At 52.1% G+C, this 21,373-nt stretch overlaps 6 protein-coding genes across 6 annotated transcripts; 2 read left to right on the top strand and 4 right to left on the bottom strand.

The window, feature by feature from the left end:
- The first annotated feature begins 1,128 nt into the window (after positions 1-1,128).
- On the top strand, positions 1,129-3,686 carry BO95DRAFT_123501 (epsin). The gene is made up of 4 exons (XM_025580463.1): positions 1,129-1,647; positions 1,826-1,895; positions 1,969-2,189; positions 2,254-3,686. The coding sequence occupies exons 1-4, from the start codon at positions 1,575-1,577 to the stop codon at positions 3,606-3,608; spliced, it is 1,719 nt and encodes a 572-aa protein (XP_025442605.1). The 5' UTR covers positions 1,129-1,574; the 3' UTR covers positions 3,609-3,686.
- A 2,387-nt stretch (positions 3,687-6,073) lies between these two features.
- BO95DRAFT_514185 (uncharacterized protein) lies at positions 6,074-9,676 on the top strand (the record flags this gene model as incomplete). Its single annotated transcript, XM_025591661.1, has 6 exons — positions 6,074-6,170; positions 6,222-6,316; positions 6,391-6,747; positions 6,846-6,986; positions 7,880-8,325; positions 8,362-9,676. 6 exons carry the CDS (start codon positions 6,074-6,076, stop codon positions 9,674-9,676), a joined length of 2,451 nt encoding a protein of 816 aa, XP_025442604.1.
- A 939-nt stretch (positions 9,677-10,615) lies between these two features.
- Positions 10,616-13,118, bottom strand: BO95DRAFT_362215 (putative AAA family ATPase; the record flags this gene model as incomplete). The annotated part of the gene is made up of 3 exons (XM_025582571.1): positions 10,616-10,836; positions 10,903-12,955; positions 13,032-13,118. 3 exons carry the CDS (start codon positions 13,116-13,118, stop codon positions 10,616-10,618), a joined length of 2,361 nt encoding a protein of 786 aa, XP_025442603.1.
- Positions 13,119-14,407: 1,289 nt separating this feature from the next.
- On the bottom strand, positions 14,408-16,365 carry mrsA (putative mitochondrial carrier protein). The gene is made up of 8 exons (XM_025580461.1): positions 16,127-16,365; positions 15,822-15,891; positions 15,712-15,747; positions 15,483-15,615; positions 15,319-15,411; positions 15,195-15,251; positions 14,696-15,140; positions 14,408-14,636 (listed from the first exon to the last, which is right to left on the bottom strand). Exons 1-8 carry the CDS (start codon positions 16,162-16,164, stop codon positions 14,585-14,587), a joined length of 924 nt encoding a protein of 307 aa, XP_025442602.1. The 5' UTR covers positions 16,165-16,365; the 3' UTR covers positions 14,408-14,584.
- BO95DRAFT_123437 (uncharacterized protein) lies at positions 15,982-16,755 on the bottom strand. Its single transcript, XM_025580462.1, has one exon. The coding sequence runs from the start codon at positions 16,624-16,626 to the stop codon at positions 16,198-16,200; it is 429 nt and encodes a 142-aa protein (XP_025442601.1). The 5' UTR covers positions 16,627-16,755; the 3' UTR covers positions 15,982-16,197.
- A 2,010-nt stretch (positions 16,756-18,765) lies between these two features.
- On the bottom strand, positions 18,766-20,526 carry BO95DRAFT_431621 (RING finger protein; the record flags this gene model as incomplete). Its single annotated transcript, XM_025585020.1, has 4 exons — positions 18,766-18,794; positions 18,862-19,748; positions 19,807-20,335; positions 20,436-20,526. 4 exons carry the CDS (start codon positions 20,524-20,526, stop codon positions 18,766-18,768), a joined length of 1,536 nt encoding a protein of 511 aa, XP_025442600.1.
- Positions 20,527-21,373: the final 847 nt, after the last annotated feature.

Here is a 21,373-nt window from a genome sequence, read left to right as displayed (position 1 = left end):
CCCGGAGATGACATAAGGTTTGAGCCGACAAGGAGGACCAGGAAACCGCATAAATTCTGCTGCCTGCAACTTCCACCATCTTTGCAGGGGGGGGGGGAGTTCAGACCCTTTTTCTTGTCACTCAGTGTCAATCAAAAAGATCGCATGGACGGGGTAATGATCGGGGGGGTCAGTCAAGATGAGGCCGAACGTGGTTTCAATCTGCAAGAAAGGCCGGCCCTGCCTGCGATGACGTCGACTGCGAGGCCGGCCAGGCGCTAAGCACAACACACGGGGTTGATGGCCTGCACCGCCTCGGAAAGAGAGCAGACTCAAGTGTCTAGAGTTGGTTATGGGTCTTGGAAAGGCTTTGAATCTCTAGCCTAGATTTTTTTTTTTTTTTTCACTTTTCCGACTTGGAAGGAAGTGCGTCGAATGATTGTTGTATAGGTATGTGTTCAAGTGTGTATAGGAGAATGGTCAATTGACGTCAAGTGATGGTGGAAGTGGTAACTAACCCTATAATATTAAATAGCATGGAAACAATTTATAGATGGTAGGGAGTAAAGATAGCATGAATGTCATGAATAGAGGAAACATAGTCCAGATGGAGAGTAGAGGAAGAGGAAGAGGAAGAGAAAGGAATGACACCATCCCAAGTAGTTCCATCATCGCTCGGTTTCCTTCTTCTGACCATCTCATCCATCACTATCAATTTCGATAAAATCTTTCTCCTTTCTTCTTAGCTCTTCCGGTCTCCATAGTATTTGACCGACAATTCTCCCTCCGGTTGATCTTGAATAACTTTTTTGTACCGTCCCAATTCCTTCTTCGTCCTTGTACACTGTCTGGGTGCCCCCTATCCGACTGGCCGCTGCCCGAGGGAAGTGAATGAACGCCCGAGAAGGCAGATTCGACAACCTGACGCAACTACACACTTGGAAGAGAGTTCCTTTGCATTTAACACGAGCGCATTGCATCCGAGCTCAGTAAGACCGGAAATCCCTGCTATTCCAGAACGGCTTAGAGGGTGTGGTTGTGAAGTAAATTGGCTGGAAGCTATTGAACGGTCTTCCGGTGGCACCCAATCTTTTAGTCCGCCCGATCTCTCTCTCTCTCTCTCCAAACAACCGACTTCCTCTTCTCTTCTCTTCCTCTCTTCTTCTTCTTCTTCTCCTCCTCCACAACTCCTCCCTTTCCCTCACATCTATTCTTCCTCTTCTTCCAACCCCATCATCCTATTTCCGACCTTTCACTGCTATCTGCAGTCGCGATCCCCTGTTATTCGGATTACCCTGAATTGCACCCAGTCTTTCCCCGCCGGGTGCCAGAACGCTGAGTGACAATTCCGAACGCGGCTTACACACGCCTTTCCCACCGTTCTAAGCGCGATAAGGAGTCGGACTGGTTCTACTCCCCATCGCAGTTGCTCCATCCTCTCCAGCTTCATTGACGCCCACTTCTGCGCGATCGCCCTGTTCGCCTCGCTCACAACCTCTCTCCCTCCCTAATCATCCCTCTTACGCAAGCCAAAGGCGGAAAGGGCCGCCTAGTCTATCCTCACTTGTCCCATACACACACGCAATACCGCCACCATGTCCAAAGTCGTGCGCAGTGTGAAAAACGTCACCAAGGGTTATTCCTCCGTGCAGGTCAAGGTTCGAAATGGTACGTTGGACTGTTGCTGCCCGCTTATCTTGCCTCCGATCGGCTGTAACCTACGATACACCCCCCTTATCGTCATAACTTCTACTCAATTAAGGATCACCTCCATTCCGGCATTTTCTCCATTGGATGAGTTCATAGTCGATTGACGCTAATGTCTCATTTCTTCTTCCCTGTACAGCTACGAGTAATGATCCGTGGGGGCCCACTGGCACCGAGATGGCCGAAATCGCCGCCTTGACCTTCAGCAGGTAGGCTACCCCGCGTCCTCCGTGGCCTGCATGGTCCCGCGACTCAAACTGACCCCCTCGTGCAACCATCTAGCCCCACCGATTTCTACGAGATCATGGACATGTTGGATAAGCGCTTAAACGACAAGGGCAAAAATTGGCGCCACGTTCTCAAGTCATTGAAAGTCTTGGATTACTGCCTGCACGAAGGCTCTGAGTTGGTAGTAACGTGGGCTCGTAAGAATGTCTACATCATCAAGACTTTGCGCGAATTTCAGTACGTTGATGAGGACGGACGCGATGTCGGACAGAATGGTAGGTTTTAAAAGGGGTGGCTGGGGTAATCTATATCATATCTGGCTAACCGTTCGATTCATAGTCCGTGTGGCCGCCAAGGAACTCACCTCGCTCGTTCTGGACGAAGACCGATTGCGCAGCGAGCGCTCCGATCGCAAGCTCTGGAAGTCCCGGGTGAGCGGTCTGGATGACCACCAAGGGGGCTACGCTCCAGAGCCCCGTCGCGAGCGCCGCGAGCGTCGCCGCACCACGAATGACGACGACGACGCCGAATACCGCTTGGCAATCGAGGCGAGCAAGTATGAAGCCGAGGAGGAGCGCAAGCGCCGGGCTAGGGAAGCGGCCGCGGCCGACGACGATGAGGATTTGGCGAAGGCAATCAAGCTGAGCAAGGAAGAAGAGGAGCTGCGCAAGCGGGAGCTGGAGGAGAGCAACGCTCATTCGCTGTTCGATGATGCCCCTACGCAGGTCGCCCAGCCGCAACCTACCGGATACAACCAGGGTTATCAGCAGCAGAGCGCGGTCGACTGGTTCGGCAACCCGATCAACCCTCAGCAGCCACTGACAACTGGATATTTGAACAACCAATATGCCCAGCCTACTGGTTTCCAGAGTCAGGTGACCGGTATGCCCAATGGATATGGCAACGGATTCCAGGCGCAGTCCACCTCGTTTGACCAGAACCCCTATGGCCAGGCGCAAAACAACTATTTGCAGCCGCAGGCCACTGTACAGCCACAACATACAGCATTCAATGTCAACAACCCCTGGGGAGGTGACGCATTTTCCCAGCAGCAACAGCAGCAACAACCGCAACAGCAGCAGTTCCAACAACCTCAGGATAACTTCTTGTCGGCGGGTACGAACAACCCATGGGCTAGCCCACAGCCAGCGGATGCTCTGAAGCCGATGCCCACGGGATCGAACAATCCATTTGCACCACGTACTCAGCAGTTTCAGAGCCGCCCCGCTACTACGGGACCTCCATCACTGAATACTTTGGCGGAAGAGAGGGTCACGAACCAATTCACTTCGCCTAACCCGATCGCGAACTACCAGACACAGCCACAGTCACTTGCACCGCCCCAGCAGTCTTTCACGCCGCAGAAGACCGCACCCACTCAGATGCTGGATCCGCATCGCGCACAGTTGAACGCACTCTTGGCTTCTGGAGAGGGACAAGACACTTTCGGAAATGTGGGAGATCTGCGGATTCCCGCCCAGCACACGGCTCCGGGTACATTTGTTAACTCGGCCGGACAGGGATTGGACAAGCTCCGGGCCACGCGGACGGGCAACAATCCTTTCTTCAACCAGCCGCAGCAGCAGTTCGTTCCACAGCAGACGGGGTTTGCGCAGCCGGTCAACAACCCTTGGGGGGGACAGCAGACGTATCATCAGCAGCCTCAGCAGGGTGGCAGTTTGATCGATTTGTAGGACCGAGGGGTGGACTGGTGTATTGACGGCGAGTGGGGGGGCTGGAATTAATCCTGATTTTGATATCTGAAGCCCGTTGTCCCCCGGGCTTTCTTATGTTTGTTATTATTTGCCTTCACTTGTTTCTTATTACTTTCCCCCCTTTATAGTTGATATCAAGAGTCATCGAATTCGGATACCAGGTTTCTTGTTGTTATCTTTATTGGTATTGGTTGGTGCCATCTTTTACAGTCAACACATCTGTTTTCTCTGGTCAAGCTCAGGCCGGGTTGAGCATTGGATAATCTCCCACATCGTTCGCTCGATGCCTTGCTCACATGACCACCGCGGTACGACCTGCTTGTCCTGCTTGTCAACTCGCACGAGCCACCTCGCTCATGTAGATCCTCACTTGTATGAACCCCTCGCTCGCGGAAGTCATCACTCGCATAAACTGTTTTGCTTACAGGAATAGCCCTGCTCATATAAATTGCCTCGCTTGTACGAAGCCCTACTAGCATACCGCAGCGGACCTCTAGCGCTCAGCACCTTGACATCAAGCTTCAAAAGGACCCCTTCTTTTTTTGACCGATAGAAGGCCCACTACCCTCAGTATCAAGGAATTAGTGCTTCTCATGAGTAATACCCCAACTATGTAGAGTTTCTCTACTGATACACTGCAGCTGATATTCGACCATATGGACTGATTGATGTTAAGTAAAAAGATCTACACCTCGACCCCTTTGGTAGAGGGCTTGTTATAGTTACTTTCCAAACCAAACCTAGGGGTACCAACGACATGTACCCTCCGTGGCCACGAATTTTACAACTCTCCGGGACCTACTAGTAAAAGCAGCTCAGAACGCCTTACAGATTTAGTAGTAAAGATGTAAATTATCTTACAAATAATATAAGAAAACTCATTAATATACTAAACAATTAAAAGCCCGAAACTTAAAACTCTTTGAGAATTTTTACCATTTTGTTGAACCACTATCTGCACGGATTATATTTTAAATTTTTCCAGAAAGTATTTTTGTTAAGACTGGCAGAATAAGCTGGCCGATTTTCTTCCAAGTCTGTATATAAAATTTTTTAATCAACGTCTTGTCGCTGAAGTTATCCGGAGATTAACATCAAATCCAATTCTTGATTAAATTTTATATAGTTTCAATAGGGTTGAGGTCAGAAGAAATAGAAAACCCTGAAAATTAAAGCAATTGGTAATATAATATATTATATCAATCTTCTTAATTAGAAGGTGGATAGGCGTTACAAGAGACGCTATATAGAACTAAGAAAGGTGGCTGCAGAACGGCCTTAGCATGTTTTAAAATTTGTGGCCACAGAGGGTAATTGACTCAGATGTTCATTTTCAATTATTTTATTCTTATTTGGTTGATTTGGGAAAATGTCATAACGGCGATGCGACCCTCTGTCCCTCGTTTTTGTTCTTGGCTTGCCCGAATAGAACAAAGGCCGGTGGCTAACCTCGGATGAAGCAACAAAGGGTCTAAAGATATCATCCAAGTACAGTATCTGAACCACCCTGTGCCTCTAAAGTGATCGTTGGCGAAAGAATTGAAGGAGGCCGAAACTGAGAAGGTACTAGTCTAGCAAGCTTTTTCAAACCAAGGGGGTCGTAAAGAAAAAAGGAGAAAAGAAAGGAAAAGGAGGCAAGATCCAATGTCGTACTCTGACTAACTTGTCCTGGCAAAGTTGCCTATACTACCTGTTGAAGACTAGCTGAAAAGGTTATCTCTCCACCTGCAGGTGGCTACTACTGAGTACTACTACTACTGAGACCTATGTGGTAAGATTATAAAGGCTGGCATCTATGGACGGTATAGCTTCGAGCCTGAAGCTTGGACTACTCCCACGGAAATCAAGTATTGCAATAGCTGACCAGGTAATCAATACCATGTTTGTCGAAATGAAGCATAAAAGACACATTAGGATTCCAGCAATGATTGCTGTGTAGTCGTATAGTACCATGGGACATGATCTTAGCCCTGAAGCCCTAGAAGCCCGAGAAGAGCCCCCCCCCCAAAAGTCTCATGAACGATATAAATGCCTTTCGAGGTATACAAGTGCTTCCATTCTTGAAAACTTCCTTTGCACATATACTCCAGATCCAGCAGAGATCGGTATGAGCGACTTTTTCTTCGCCCGGCAGCAGCAGTTGTATACCAATTTCTCCCGCAATGTTACTTCCGTCCCGGTTTCTTTGTCTACCCTTCTGTGCCATCCTCCTCGTTCTACTTCTATGGAGGCTGCCAATCAGAGGTTCTCCGGTATACTGTCGCAGTGACCCGTCCTTGCCAGTCCAGTCTCTGGGTAATATCGACTGGTCACGGTTTGCCTACGTGCAATATACTACCAACACCGCCTATCTTTGCAACTCGGTGATGATTTTTGAGAGACTCCACCACTTGCAAAGCCAGCCAGATCGCGTTCTGATGTATCCTTCGCATTTCGATCCAGAGATGGATTCCATCGAAGGTGGGTTACTGCGCAAGATGCACGCGCAGTACCGCGTGCGGCTGGTTCCGATTGACGTGCAGAGTCGAAGCAGTAGTGATGGTGAGGAATTCCATTGGGGAAAGAAGAGATTTGGACTAACTCTCAATTCAGTCACATGGGCAGAGAGCTATACTAAGCTTCTTGCTTTCAACCAAACCCAGTACGCACGGGTGTTGAGTCTAGACTCTGATGGGACAATCTTGCAGGTATGTTCCCCCCCCAAATGCTGGCTGGCTGTCTGAACAAATACTGACAGTCACCCCCTCAAAACCCCTACCAGGCAATGGATGAATTGTTTCTTCTCCCCCCGGTCCCCGTGGCAATGCCACGCGCGTACTGGCTCGGGTTCGATCATCGCCTGCTAACCTCCGCGGTGATTTTGATTCAGCCCTCGGAATCCGAGTTTGGTTCCATCTGGGAGAGGATCCAAGTGGCCGGGAAATCCGACTACGACATGGAGATCCTGAATGATCTGTACCAGGATAGTGCGATGGTCCTGCCGCACCGTCCTTATATGCTCTTGACCGGCGAGTTTCGTTCCAAAACTCACGCGAATTACCTCGGCGCCCCGCACACCAGATGGGACCCTGATTTGGTCTTGTCAGAGGCCAAATTCCTGCATTTCTCGGATTGGCCGGTCTCCAAGGCAAGTTCTGCACAAACTGGTCTATCCAACTGGTTTTCCTCCTGTTGTTTTGGGTGTCCTTACTGACATCGGTCGATCCACTCAAAAAGCCTTGGCGGAAGACCCCGGGGCCGGTCATGGACAAAGAACAACCGGCCTGTCACAACGATACCACCCAGACGGGGATGCAAGATTGTCGCTCGCGTGAGCTCTGGTTAGGCTTCTACCGGGATTTCGCCGAGCGTCGACAGGTACGAAGCTCTGTTTTCGTCACTGGAGTATCTCTCCCCCCGCTAGTACTTACAGTGCGTTTAGAGAATCTGTGGATTGCATGTAGACTGAACATTTGGCACGGAATTCGTCAGGACTGGACTGGCGATCACTAGTCAACACATCTTGGTCGTGTGTCTTTGGAAAAAAGAGGGGGTTGGCCATCATTTGACAATATAGACTCCCGTTGGTTATGTGCTGAAAGCTGTGGCTAATCTCTCTTCATGTAGCACCTGCGCCGCGCCTTAGTACATGTGTTGTATACCATCGTTCCTGCTCTTGGGAAAGCCTACGCCGCGCAGGCAAGGAAAGAGAAAAGTCCCCACGGCGCATCCTGGAGGGTGGGTTCAGGATCTGAGCCTCTCATCACACACGCTACCGGGGTTGCCTCAGCCCCTGAATGATCTGCCTGGGAATTCAATAATTTGACTCCCTCGTTTCAGTAGCCATCGAGACACTCGCCCGGCACATGCAAGACCTGCGTCATCGGGTAGGCACGAAAAGGCAAGATAGGCAGGTTCCCAACGAAAGACCAGAGCAATGGAATGAAAGAAACCGCTAAAGTTACCCCCTTGGGTGTGAGATGAACCTAAACCGTGAACTATTTCTGAGCAACAGAAACAGGGTTGAGACCGCATGGCAAAAGAAAGCCTCAGAGCCTTGGCCTCGTATCAGTCTCAGTCAAGTGCAGCCAGTCAGGGCTACCACCACTAAAACTTGACAGTCGCAGGTCAGACGGACGGGTGTCTAGGGGTCAAGTCACCCAACTGATGAAAGGCAGCCAGTCCTAGGGCAAGAATTGAGGATCAAAAAGACATCAAGTCCCTTGTCCAATGATGGCTTCGATCTATTCTCTATTGCTTAAACCCTACAGGAGTTCTGGCTGTTCAATTCACACGCTGTCAAGAAAGGCATGCTTGGAGATCTCACCATGTGCCGTTCTATTCTTGCTTTCTATCTTTTCCTGTCTGCCGAGATATGGTGTAACTGCATTGCAACCGCAGCAACTAGCCCCTTCGCTGTATCCTGGTCGGACCAGACGTTTGGATTCGACGGTCCGTGGCGCGCGGTAACAGTGAAGGTGGGATCGCCAGGACAGGAGCTGTCATTATACCCCGGAGGCAGCTGGGGAGGCTCCGTCTTCCTAGAGTCGATTTGCTCCAATTCCACCCTCGCGCCCATCTGCCACACCAGCAAGGAAGGGGGCTTGTTTGACGGCAGCAGGTCTGCCACATTCGACAACGAATCAATACGATTTGGCGCAGCAGGCGCATTTCGTGTGGGGGAGGCCGATGCTGTGCGACAATACGGCACGGTCAGGTAAGGATTCGACTACTACGATGTTGGTGGCAAAAGGATACCGAACGTATCAACTCGATGGATCACAGATGCGTATCGTGTTTATCCTGGAGGGAAAGCTTACCCCGTCGACCTGGGGATTCTCTCTCTAGGCGCAAGCGACATCAACCAAACTTTCACTCAGGATGACGACAAGCCCGCCATCCAGACCACTTTCGTCCCGAGCTACATGTTTGGCACCCTCAAAATGCTTCCATCTTACTCCTATGGCATGCACATTGGCTCGGTGCTGCCCAAGATACCTGGATCGCTGTATCTAGGGGGCTATGACCAGAACCGCGTTCTGGGCGAGGTCTCGGCTCAGGCGTTCTCCAGTGGTTCGTTCCCCATCGGCCTAGTTGACATCAAAGTTGGGGTCGTGAGAGGGGGCTCTCCCTGGAACTATTCATCCCAGCATGGACTTCTGGCCAAGGGGAACGCATCAATTGCCCCCGGCATCACTGTGACCATGAGCCCCGCGGACCCTTACCTCTACCTGCCCCAAAGCACATGTGCAGCGATCGCTGCCGAGCTGCCGGTCGTGTATCAACCCGACTACGGGCTTTACTTCTGGGACACCACGGACCGTCTATATAGCCAGATCATCACGTCACCAGCATACCTCGGGTTTGTGTTCAGCAAGAACTCGCGCAACAACGCCAACTTGACTATTAAGGTCCCATTCTCGCTGCTGAATCTGATGCTCGAAGCTCCTCTCGTGGAGAAGCCGACATCCTACTTCCCTTGCATGGGCACAACCGGCACCTATGCGCTGGGCCGGGCCTTTGCACAAGCAGCATTCATTGGTGTCAACTGGGGACTTCCCGCGGGGAACTGGTTTCTAGCCCAGGCTCCCGGGCCCAATATCCCTGGCTCCGCAAGACCGACCGTCATCAGACCCGGTGATGCCACGATTTCCGCGAGCTTGAGCGAATGGGAGAATAGCTGGGAAGGACACTGGACGGAGCTACCTACTATGCGCGGAAGCTCTGGGTCACCGGACGACGACGGCGGCGGCGGCGGCGGTCTTTCCGACATTGCCAAGGCCGGCATTGGGCTGGGCGTGAGCCTGTCACTCACCCTGACGGCGCTGGCGGTAGTGGTACTATTCCGACACGGGAGATGCACTACACTACGTTCCCCTAAGCCCATCGACGACGACGAGGGGCTTGTTGCTGTCGGCTTGCACCCGCGGGATTCACTGTCGGCAGGCGTCCCGCAGGCCCGACAGCTCGGGCACCCAAGGACTCTCGCAGAGTTCAATGATCAGCCCTCTGGGCAGGTGTATGAGCTCCAGGGCCAGCGCCATGGTAGTGTATATGAGCTTTCTTGAGGGCCCCTGCCCCCCTCACCCCAAGCAAAGCGCCCTTGGTCATGTCGATCTCGATCACTGCATGCAAACCCTTCATTCGTTCACTGTTTTTTTTTTTTTTTTTTTTTTTTTTTCTTTTACCGTTAGGAGGAGGGTAAGGGTACTTTTGTATTTCCGAGCGATCTCTTTCCGGGTGGTTCTGAGGGGGAGGGAGGGTTCACTACTCCGTACTTCTCAATGTATAAATATCATGCCCTTACTCTATTTAGCCGTGGACTATATAATGTTTAACAGTAACAAAGTACTGTGACTCAAGTGATACTAATCGTCTATATCCTGTTCATAGGTGTCAACAGTCAATATGAACAGATGAATACTGAGGTGACATGGGCTTCCACCTATTTATAGTATCAAACTTAGCTCTCGGATCGGGTTTGTGGGAGATATCATAGCCTAATCTGTAACCCTGTGCCGGAAACCCTGATGGACACCTATCCCTATCCCTATCCCTATAGCTATCAAACCCCCCCTCTTTGCTCCGCACAGTTACAGTTCCATACTACAGAAATCATCCTCCCTCCTAGTAAACCTCGAAGAAACACACCCAAAAAAAGCCTTTGCCCGCGGCCGTCCATCTTAAAACAAATCCAATTCCCGCCATTTTCTCCCAAACCCAGCCCCCACAAAAACGCCTGTACTCAAGTTGTCCTGTCCGAAAGAGAGAAAAACAAAAGACTCCGGAGTGCCCAACCCTAGCCTGACCGCCCACATCGTATACCCGATACCCCGTACCCCAGAACCAGAACCAAGTGTAACAGTACAGCCATAAGCAGATCGAAAGATTGACTCCCCACAAGACATCCAAGCCAACAGAATAACAAGACAATGAAACCAGGAATAGGGAAGAAGGAGTTTAGAAGAGAGTGGCCAAAAAAAGGTCAACATGCCGACGATTCTTGTCTATCCGCCCCGTTCACCAAACTGTCTCGCCCACTCCTCATACTCCTGTAACCCTTCCTTACTGACACTGGGCCGGATCGAGAGCAAGCTCGCCTCGAAATCCTGGAACCGGATCGGTCGAATCTGATCCATCGGGGTGTGCAGCAATGCCTCTCCGAGGTTGCGGAGCGGGCCCATGGCGGCGTCTTTGGCCAAGGCGGTCATGTCGGAGCCGGAGAAGCCTGAATTTAGATAGATGTCTTAGTTATTTTAAACGAGAGTCAATGAGAAACGTAGGCAAAACTCACCCTCCGTAACCTGGACTAATACCTCGATGTCCTCGTCCGTCAACTCGTGGTTCTGATGACTGAGCAGTTTGCGGAGTTGCTGTTCGCGGACGTGTTGTTCGGGGAGTGGGATGTATTGTCGCCGGACGAAGCGGCGACGGGCCGCCTCGTCGATGTCCCAGGGCATGTTTGTGGCGGCGAGGACGAGCACGCGGCTGGCGTCGCCGATTTTCTTGTCCTTCTGTTCGCGGCCGGCGGCGGCGCGTTGGAGGTCGGACCATTGGATGAGGAACTCGGTCTTGGAGCGGCGGGAGGCTTCGTTCTCGGTGCCCGAGGAGCGCGCGGAGAGCAGCGAGTCGATCTCGTCGACAAAGATGATGGACGGGGCCAGAGCTTTGGCCAGGCCGAACAGCGCGCGCACGAGCTTCTCACTCTCGCCGTGCCACTTCGAGGTGAGCGTGGAGGCCGAGACGGAGAAGAAGGTCGATCGGGATTCGGTGGCCACCGCGCGGGCCAGCATCGTCTTGCCAGTGCCTGGCGGTCCGAAGAGGAGCATGCCGCGCGCCGGCTCGCGGAGACCCGAAAAGAGGTCGGGCCGGAGGAAAGGGTAAACCACGGCTTCTTTGAGGGCCTTCTTGGCTCCGTCCAGACCGGCAATATCGTCCCAGTGGACTTCGTCGCCGCGGACAACGATGTCGTTCAATATTTGGCGCGCAGCCGTCGCATCGACGCCTTTCGGGAGCTTATTCATCACATTCATGATGGCATCCTCTTCGTCTTCTTCCTCGAGGTCTTCCTCGTCAGGATCCGTAGACTTGGGCCCAGATGATTCAGGGTCGCTGGAAGGAGGCGTTACCGTGCGATTCAGGCCTCCTGGCGACTGAGCAGCGACCTTCGCGCTGCTGGGTGAGAGGGTCAGGCGATCCAACCCAGGGACCAGCCTGCCATCGGTTGACGAGGTGGGTGTAATCCGTGGACGAGATGCCGGCTTGGTTCGCGGCGTGCCCGAACCTTCCGGCGGGTGTGGTGACACACCTGATGGGGAGGAAGTGGGATGGGGTGACCGTAGGGAGACCGGTTTCGGTTTGATAGAAGGCTTAGGTGGAGGCTGCGGCCGACCGACATTCCTTGATTGCGATTCAACCGAAGCGGGGAGCGACTGATTGGAGGACTGATGTCGAACTTCGCCGCCGACCGGTTTGCGGTGCGTCGATGTAGTAGGGGTGGTAGTGGAGGAGGAGGTTGCCGTTCTCCGTGCAGAGGGCCGATGCGATACCGACTGGTCTGAGGCACGGGGTTTACGGCCATGTCGACGTTCGTCGGGGTCATCTGCCGGATGTGTTGCTCTCCTTGGAACACGCTCGTCGCCGGAGAGCGGACGGCGGGATTCCGACTCTTTTCGGATGCTCGAGTCATTGGAGGCCCGGGTCGAGGCCAATGCCGCATCACTGGCCGTTCTGTCTGGCGGCGTAAAGGATGGGTAGATGCTACCCCAGGCCAACCCTGCGGCCTGGGAGGCTGCGGCCGGCCGCAGATCCCTCCGGCGGGAGCTGTCCTTCTTCTTGCTCTGTTTCTTGATCTCCGAACTGCGCAGGGTAAAAGGCATGGTCAGCTTCCGCCGTTCGGGGCTAGAGGTGCGCGAATCGGCCTTGCTCGGGGAATGCGATTGGGTGCGCAGGGCGGGGGTGCCCGGCATGGGGGGAGAAGTGGCGGCACTGGCTGACTCCCGTCGGATTGACTCCGAACTGACGGTGGTGGTGGGAGTCGGACGACCGGGGATGGTGGGCGGTTTGGAGAGATCGGTGTATCCAACGGCGGGGACGGTCCCATCGCCGATCCAACCGGGGGTGGCTCGCGGAGGCGATTTGCCCGATGTATCCTTTCGACTTTCGCGAAGGGCTTGCAGAAGATCGACGCGCTCGCGGCATTGCAGCTCCAACTGACGGATGGAGTCCTGCAACGCTCGTTCGGTTTCGTTCTTGGGGGTATACTTGGCGGGGACTCGATAAGCGTTGTGGTAGTAGATCGTTTCCAGGGCGGAGCGCCAAGATCTTAAGGCTTCCTCCTCATTATTCTAACAGAATCGGAATAGTTTAGCTTGAAGTATGGGGGTAGAATGCTGGGGGGGAGGGGGAGGGGGAAGTACAGACCTGGCCCTCAAAGTAGACGGCAGTTGAGCACATCAAATAGCAATCATCGTAGGTCTTCTGCAATGAAGACGCCGGCTTGGGGCGCATCATTCATTCGAAGTCGAAGGAGGGGGAGGGGGAGGGGGAGGAGGAGATGGAGCGGGAATCTTGCAGGACCCGCCCGCAATTGACTTATAGAGGGAGAAGGAGGGATTAAAGGGAGATCGACGGAGGAGAAACGAGTGGCAGGGGTAAAGTGTGCAGATCAACCAATTGAGTGGGTGGAGAAGAGTCCGTCAGTTGGGGTGAAGTGAAATTGAGGAATAAAAAGAGAGTGAGAGAAGTCGAAAGTCGGCAGTAGCAAGTAGGAAGAGAACTGGAGGGGGTTTGGCCGGGTTCGGTCTGGGGATGTTCTTTTTCCGATTTTTCCCAGTGACGTCGTTCGTTGGACGCTCAGCTTTCTTCCCCTCCTTCTCTTTGCAGTGCCTCTTCGCCTCCTCTCATTAATCATTAATAAAAAGGGTCTCATATTTTGGATCATTCCATCCACTTCAAAACCAACCAACAAATCCAATCAGCCTCTTCCTGCAGTTTCTCTCTATATAACGTACATACAGAAATTTATTCACAATGAATCAATCGCAGTGTATCCCGAGCGGCGCAGCAAAGACTAAGAATAAAATGCAGTGCAGCGCAGAGAGGAAGAAGATGTAGTAGTCCAACGTGACAGTCCAAAAAAAAAAGGAAAATCGTCCAGATATTTCCCCCTTGCGTCCCGTCAACGCCTACCAGTTAAGCATACATCAGGCCCAGTGAAATCAGAAGGCCTCGAACCAACCAAGAAGCAGCAGTAATTACAGCAGCTGCGCAACCGCCAATCCACACCCCGATGGTCCACTTTTCGCCATCTAGCCAACTCATCCAGCCAAACAGAAACCCCCATCCAGATCAAGAAAATTGAAAAATAACACGTCAGAAGAGTAATATAAGTAGGGTTCCAGCTCAGCTCGGAGATAGACTGGGAGTCCCTCGGAGTCTCCCCGTCTTGGCTTCGGACTTGGCGATATGTAAAATGTCGGGGGTATAGTGGTGGTGGTAGTGCTGGTGGTGGTGGTGATGATAATGATGATGATGATATTGACACTCGAAATGACGGGAGTGAGTGTGTAGCAAGACAGAGAACCAAGCAGGGGACAGAGGAACCAGGAGCGAGAGAAACATCGGAAGAGGAAAAAGCCCCCTATATCAGCGCCCAGATAGTGTCACCGGGGGGACCCTGTCTTCTGCAATGTCTGCCTTTCTCCTCGCATGTGATGCATTGGATAATAGGTTCGTTCTTTTTTCTCTCCATCGATTCGAAGCATTTTGGGCTATTTTCTGAGTCGTGATTTTATTATTTCTATCCTTGAATGTTTTTTAGGAGGGGGAAGCGATGCAAAGGCGGGAGGGGGTTGTTGCGTGTTTCTCCCCGGGGGATCAGGTGCAGAGGAAGGGAAGCGAAGAAGTGGGTTGGGAAGCTGAAGTGTGTCGGATTCATGCGATTGGGCCGTTGAGGAAAAAATGAAAAGGTGGGCTTAGTTGTCCGGCTGGCCCTTGAAATAGGCCTTGGCCATCTCGTAGGAGGTCCTAGATAAATACGATCAGCGAAATATTTCTCCAAGAGTTTGGTGCCGGATCGATCTCACCAGCAAATAGCGGTACTGGGCATGGTGGAAATGATGCGGGGCCGAGCGCCACGCAGGAAGCCCTTCCAGCCAAACTGCCGCTTAATGATGGCCGCCGCGTTGAACAGACCCTTGGCCGAGCGGATTTCCTCGTTTTGCGCCAAACCCCGAGTTTGCAGCAGCGTCTTCACCACGTCGAGCGGGGTGGTCAGACCGGCCGCAAAGGCACCCGCCAGACCACCGGCCATACAGTGCGTGAACGGGTCGTAATCCTGCGACGGGTTCATGATCTTGGAAATGGACTCGTAGGCGACAAACTGAGTGGCGGTGAAGGGGACAGTCATGCAGAGGGTAGTGGGATAGGAGACATAGAATGCCTGGAAACCTTCCGTGCGGTAAACAGACCGGGCACATTGAAGGAGACTCTTGTGTACCGAACCATGCACCTGCATACGTTGCTTGATCACTGCGCGGAGTCAGAGGCTGCTTTGCGAAGTCGAGCAGTCGCACAAAAACTCACCGTCAAAGGGATTCATCAAGGCATCGCTAGCGATAGTCGCAGAAGCACCGCTCAGAGCTAGTAGTTTATGGCCAGTCAGCCATCGCGCCCGTGTCGCTTCACATCTGCGGAAATTGCAACTCACCTGCCGCGACCGGGTGATGGCCGTCGTCGACATTACCACCCGCCATCTCCTTCACCATCTCATATGTTCCAAAGTACACGGCGTGAGCGGGACCTGTCCGAGGGGGAAACACCAGTCAGACTTCGTCCAAATTTCCGATCCTGCTGCTCTCGCAAAAAACTCACCAGCGCCAACGATCACACTCGAGACACCCTTCCACAGTGTCCGCCAGCCCTCAATCCGGTAAATCGTCGAAACCGCATTAGTCAAGCCTGTGTAGAGCCCTCCAGTCGTAGGATGCAAGATTTGCATGCGAGTCTGTCAAGGTTTTAGTTTCCCCCAGCCAAGTTGAGATTCCTGCGCACTGCCTCTGCAAGCTCGCATCTGGTGCCACAATTCGCATGAGCCACATACCTTCAACAAGTCTACCGGATACATGACAGAGTGTTCCTAAAACAAGGACCCCCATGGTCAGCACACCCCAGCCACTTCAAAGATAAGTTTCTGCTCGTCCTAGCACGTACTGCAATTCCTGCAAAGGCGCCAGCCAACATATTGGCGCCTAAGCCGTAGTTGGAGGGGAGGGCTTCATAGCTGTCATCATCAGGCTGCGGTTAGCGGGTGGTCATTACACAAAAAAGGTGTGCCGTTATTTCCTGCTCTTTGGCGATTCGTAGCCAAGCAGCGCAGTTCCAGTTACGGAGTATAGCGAAAACTGTGACCTAGAATGCCCCCCTTCCGCAGATGTGTTTTGAGTCCACGGATGGTGGAGGCCATTGCCGACCAAGGCAGGGAAATGTGGACTGGAGAGCGGACAGGAGCCACATACTCATATTCTTGCCCGGGGATCTGTTCGGGGACCGCCATTGAGCTCTTGAGGTATTCTGGGCGTAGCGAGTGCTACGAAGCGACGAGATACGTGGAAGAAGAAACGCGAAGGGAGCTCCGAGGGGCGATCGAGGAGAGTTGGTTCTCAAAGCTGTAGGCCCGAAAATGCCGACGCAGAAAAACGGACTTTGCGGAGCGGAGAGGGAAGGCCGATCCGGGCGGAGGGGACTGGGAAAGTGGGTATAGCGGTAGGGAGAAGGGGAGGGCGTTTCTCGAGGAACTGTAAGGAGATGCAGAAGAGGAAGGAGAACAAGGAGATAGTAGAGAGACCAGCCTCAACCCGAGTAAGTACGGGGAAGAATCAATGGGGTAGGGAAGATGAGGGGAGAGATGGAGAGAAGGCAGGAAAAGAAGAAATGCTGATAATTCTTGGGATGGTGAACTAAAAAAGTCCGCCTGCAGGCCGATAGCAGCAAATATCCCGTACCGACTGGTTACCATTCTGACGGTATGGTACCTGACCCTTCCAGGCTAGACTGGGGCCAACTGGGACTCGGGAGCTACAACGAGGTATGAAAGCGGAATGTCCGGTAATGGTACGGTCATGATCTGAACGAGAGAGAGAAAGAGAGTCCGGCAGTGAGCCAAACTGATTTGGGAACCATTCTGATTCATGCAGTGGTGTTACAGAGTACGGCGTACTATCATGCTAATATGCTTCCTGCAAGCTTGATCCTTAGTTGTCACAGTAGCTGTGACTTCTGATTGTCCCTCGAGTCGATCATATCAGATAAGTGAGTAAGTAGATGGATTGAGATGGGGTACAATTAGCCACGCGATTTCTCACTCCAACTGTGCTTTGGGTTGCCCAATATAGGTACAATATCATCACATAGAGGCACATTGTCCTTCTCAATAAAATTCTTCTCTTTGTATTACTTCTTTCGTTCATCGCGACAGTCCTGATTTTCTCTCGGTATTCTTCTCCCTCTCCCCGGTCGGGATCGCTGAATCAGCTACCCCGACCTAGAACAGGCTAGCCTCCCAAGCTTAGGCAATAATCTTACTGTGTACACCGAGGCATCTCGTCCCCAGTCCGATGACGGAGCTTTGCCCTCATGCCCACATGTCATGAACAGTTGTAATGTGTTACTTTTCTGCTCAAGGCTGACAAACTGGGCCTGCCTCTTCTGAGCCACAAAGTCACAGATCTAACATCGCACCCTCCAAAGCACTTCCGCCACCTTCTCGATTCCACTGTACTGAAAAGCTAGGCTTTCTTTCCCATCTTTTCTAGTGCCAGCAACGTTAGTGGTAGAGCAGTCTAATCCAACCGCCGAACCGCGGAGGAATCATTCATTGGTGACCCACCAGTTGGCTTTTCCCTCTCGGGGCTAGGCGTCCCCGATGATCCGAAAAGTGAAAAAAAAAAAAAAAGGACGGGAACCTTGAACCCGGGTTCCTTTGATTGTCGCTGTCTTATCTGATTGAGATTTCGGACATCCTCTTCCTAGTATGATTGAGTATACCCTCCCAACACCAGACAGAACGACTCAAAGTAAAACCCTATAATCTCTACAGCCACTTAGTAGACGTACTATGGAAGCCCGTAGAGAATTCGAGAGAAAAAAAAAAGGCCTGGTAAAGAAACTCAACCAGAAAAAAAATAGATGATCCCCAATCAATCCCAACCTGATCATCTCCTACATCCTGCAGACTACTCTGTACTCCATCCAGAATCTAAGATCAATCCTGTCTGTCAGGACTCAGCCGCGACAAAGAAAAAAAGAGTGGGACATTCTATTCCAGAAGGGAAATGGAAGAATTAAAATCGATGGATCAATTACCTAAACCAGGGGCCAAAAAAGGAGAGTCAAGACTTGAGACCCATCAGGATCGAAAAGTTCCGAGGAGATAGAAACACGGCACATGAAGCACCTGACTTACTGTCTGTCTAGTCTAGTTAGTTCAAGGCTCAGTTCTTCCTCCCCGTCCCGCTTCCTGTGTGAGAGCTATTTACTTCCGGCACTATGATACTCACTAACAACTGCTCTTCTGTAGTTGTCGCCACTACGGGATAGAATGAGACGTGCACATCTAACCATTAAAACAAGAACTTGGTTCCAACCTGAGTTCATTCAGTAACCCTGGCCAAACATGTAAACTTAGCTATCTTTGTGTCATTCCAGCTAATCGAGAAGTTTCTGAGACGCAGCATGTTCAATACCTCTTTTCCATGAAAAACAGTTTCAAGAAAATGCACATGCTAAGAAGAGAGGTCGCCAGTTGCAAGACGAATCAGAATATAAATATAACATCCTCGCAACCTTATCGGCTTGCGAAAAAAAAGACAGACTGTAATAATAAAATAAGGCGGCCAGTATCACATACATAGAGGATGAGTGCAAACAGAAAATGGTCTCGCCCTGCAAGTAGTCATGTATAGAGATACATACAGTAGGGAACAATCGGGGGTGCGCCTGTCTGGGATAAACAAGAGTTGAATATAAGTATCGATGATGAAGAGAGAAAACAATCCATATGCGCTGGTTTTTTGTCATGCACGTCGTGATTTCTTATGCTTGCTTCTAGTTGCACGGGAAGGGGGATGGAGGGGAAGGAGTTGAGTATGTCTGTTCTCTACCAATCCACATTAAATGACCATTCTCCTGTTGATCGAAAATCAGTGAACCATTCACCCCAAGTATGAGGAAACAAAGAAAGGGAAGAACGTACCATTTTTCAAATTCTCTGCTGTGTCGCTCAGCAAAATCACCCGCCGTTTGTTACAGTAAGCCGTTTTGTCCAAAATATCGACCTTCAGTTTTGCGAGCTCTGGTACCGGTTTCTCGAACATCTCACTCAGACTCTCCACGGCCATCTCTAGATCCTTCTGATTGTCCTCGAAGATCTCGGTCAGGTTGTTGCGCGCGAGGTAGTAGGCAAACGCATACGTCCACTTCAGGGTCTGTCGGCATTGTTGCAGTGCCTGCGATGCGGTGTCCAGAAACTGGACTTCGATCCACGAGAGACCGGATTGCGACTGAAGACTGGTCATCTTCTTCTCCGTCTTCAGGTACAGGTCCTTATCCAGCTTGGCCGACTGCTCGTGGTTGGCATATCGGTTGTAGTAGTGGAGGTACCGCTCCAGCGACTCCCGAGATCGCGCCTGCGCAGTGCGGGCCTCGGACCCGGATTTCTCCTCGTACCGGTTGCAGTTGTACCAGCTAGTGCCATGCTCCGACCACAGTCCCATACACATCCAGCAAAACTCATGCTTGCACTTTCGACACGTCATGTGGTTGCAGCCACCGTTCTTCTCGATCGTTGAATGGCATCTCGGGCACTCTTTCGTGTTGGCGGAGATCCAGTTCGCGGTCTCGGAATCATCCTCACACTTCTTCAGCCACATCTTGACCAGCATGCATGGTGCAGGCTGATGGTCGTTGAGTGTACATCCAAAACAGAAGTAGTGCTTACAGTCGCACTGGACTGTGGGCACAATGCGGCGCAGATCACGCTGCTTGATAGGACAGTCCACCGCATATACACATTCCGGTGCAGGGCACCATTTGAGATTATCTTTGTCGTCGACGTACGTCCGCATGAGAAGAGCTTTGTATCTGCCAGAAAACATCAGCGTTGTGAGCAACATCCCCCTTAAAATCAGGTCCATCTTACCTTTCCCGTAGATCATCCGTCACAAGCAATCCTAATGATTTCGAGTCCACAATCATGTGACAGTCATTGCCGGGACATTCGATCCGCGCTGCCTCACCCTCCCCGCGTATCTTCTGGGCCAGGTAGTGGCGATAGCAGTCAACGCAGAAGCGGTGCCCGCAGCGCATAGCATACGTCTCGAGCTCGTCGCCATCCTCGCAGCAAATCTCACACACGAACCCGGATACCACCTCGGTCTTCGGCGTTCCCTCAAAATTGGTCCCCAGGCCCGCCTCCTCCAGGGTCTCTTCTGGATGATCCATATACGACTCGATCAACTTCTCGCGTTTCCACCGTCCGTACCGCAACAGGATGGCCGACGACTCTGGGGGCAGGCCGAGAATCGAGGAAACCTCGTTGATCTGCACATTCTGCTGCCGCTCGATATCGTCCGGGCTCAAGACTTTGAATTCCACCTCGTACGGCTTCCGTTTCGTCGCGATGATATCCTTGTCTTTGGAGAACCCGCCGTCAAAGTCGTCACCGAAATCTGTTTTCCCAGGAACAACACGGGTCAGTGTTACGATCGACGCACAAGGCAGAAGAAGTGTAGGAGAGGGAGAGCATTGGGAGCTAGCATCATCACGTACCGTCGCCCAGGCTCTCGACATCACTGCCTTGGGTGTCTAGAAAGTCATCGGGACTGGAACCGACGCTCATGAAATCCTCGTCGGACTCCATGCTGGTCGACGCAGGGGTAACGAGATCAGTCGCCTTCGACTTCTTCTCCTCCTCCAACAGATCCGAGAGGCCGTTGGAGATCGCAGCAAGGGATTCGGTGTCGGGGTCCCGGTCGGTCGACTTGAGCTTTTTCCGGGTGGATTTGTCAGAAGAGCAGGGTGCGGTGGCGGCGGGCGCGAAGGCGACGTTAGTATCGGAGGAGGTGGTGGTGGCGGCTGTCGCTGCTGCTGTGGTCGCGTTGTCTACAAGCGTCGCCTCGGCCGCCTTTCTCTTTCTCGTGAGGGGAGGCGTGGTGAATAGCTTTGGGCAGAGTCCGTTGGCAAGCCGGGGTTTGTGTTGACACGAAAAAAAAGTCGGTCTCGAGATGGTTGGTCGAGACCTTCCTTTTTTACCGGGGCAACACAGTCACAGCCTACCGAGGAATCAGGGTGAGGTAAATTTTCCGAGATCCGAAGGGTGGGATGGAAGGGAAAGGAAGGAGTCCGTGGTGGGGAATCGTGCAGGATTAGTTCTCAATATGATCGATGCGTAGCTTGAGGTTATCAATCTGGAGAGGGGTGGAGGAAATGGAAAAGAAGGAGAAGAAGCGCGGATGTGGTAGTGGTGGTAGTCAGGGTGGGTGAGTGGATGAGTGGGTGTCACTAAGGGAGCGGATGGACGTCACGGGAGAGAGAGAGAGAGGGAGGGAGGGGAGAGAATGAGATGATGTGGGGGCAGATCACTTGGTCCGGCCGCCTTGACTTGCTCTCTCTGCTCAGCTCCTTCGGAAAACCACCTTACCGCTCACAACCCGAACAGACAATACAACTCGTCAGTCCTCTTCAGACTTGAGTTGATGAAGACCGAA

The sequence above is a fragment of the Aspergillus brunneoviolaceus genome, assembly GCF_003184695.1.
Source record: "Aspergillus brunneoviolaceus CBS 621.78 unplaced genomic scaffold BO95scaffold_31, whole genome shotgun sequence".
Taxonomy (NCBI): domain Eukaryota; kingdom Fungi; phylum Ascomycota; class Eurotiomycetes; order Eurotiales; family Aspergillaceae; genus Aspergillus; species Aspergillus brunneoviolaceus.
The sequence above is the reverse complement of the archived record's forward strand: the minus strand, read 5'-3'. Positions and strand labels throughout refer to the sequence as shown.

What these genes read in the sequence shown, in the direction of transcription:
- mrsA (XM_025580461.1), bottom strand. Translation starts at nt 16,164, where the DNA reads ATGGCGGTCCCCGAACAGATCCCCGGGCAAGAATATGA. An exon ending in GAGTGTGATCGTTGGCGCTG is followed by an intron (nt 15,412 to 15,482) that starts GTGAGTTTTTTG and finishes CCCCTCGGACAG; the next exon opens with GTCCCGCTCACGCCGTGTAC. An exon ending in CCCAGTACCGCTATTTGCTG is followed by an intron (nt 14,637 to 14,695) that starts GTGAGATCGATC and finishes GTATTTATCTAG; the next exon opens with GACCTCCTACGAGATGGCCA.
- BO95DRAFT_123437 (XM_025580462.1), bottom strand. Translation starts at nt 16,626, where the DNA reads ATGGTAACCAGTCGGTACGGGATATTTGCTGCTATCGGCCTGCAGGCG.
- BO95DRAFT_123501 (XM_025580463.1), top strand. Translation starts at nt 1,575, where the DNA reads ATGTCCAAAGTCGTGCGCAGTGTGAAAAACGTCACCAAGGGTTATTCC. An exon ending in GCAGGTCAAGGTTCGAAATG is followed by an intron (nt 1,648 to 1,825) that starts GTACGTTGGACT and finishes TTCCCTGTACAG; the next exon opens with CTACGAGTAATGATCCGTGG. An exon ending in GCCGCCTTGACCTTCAGCAG is followed by an intron (nt 1,896 to 1,968) that starts GTAGGCTACCCC and finishes GCAACCATCTAG; the next exon opens with CCCCACCGATTTCTACGAGA.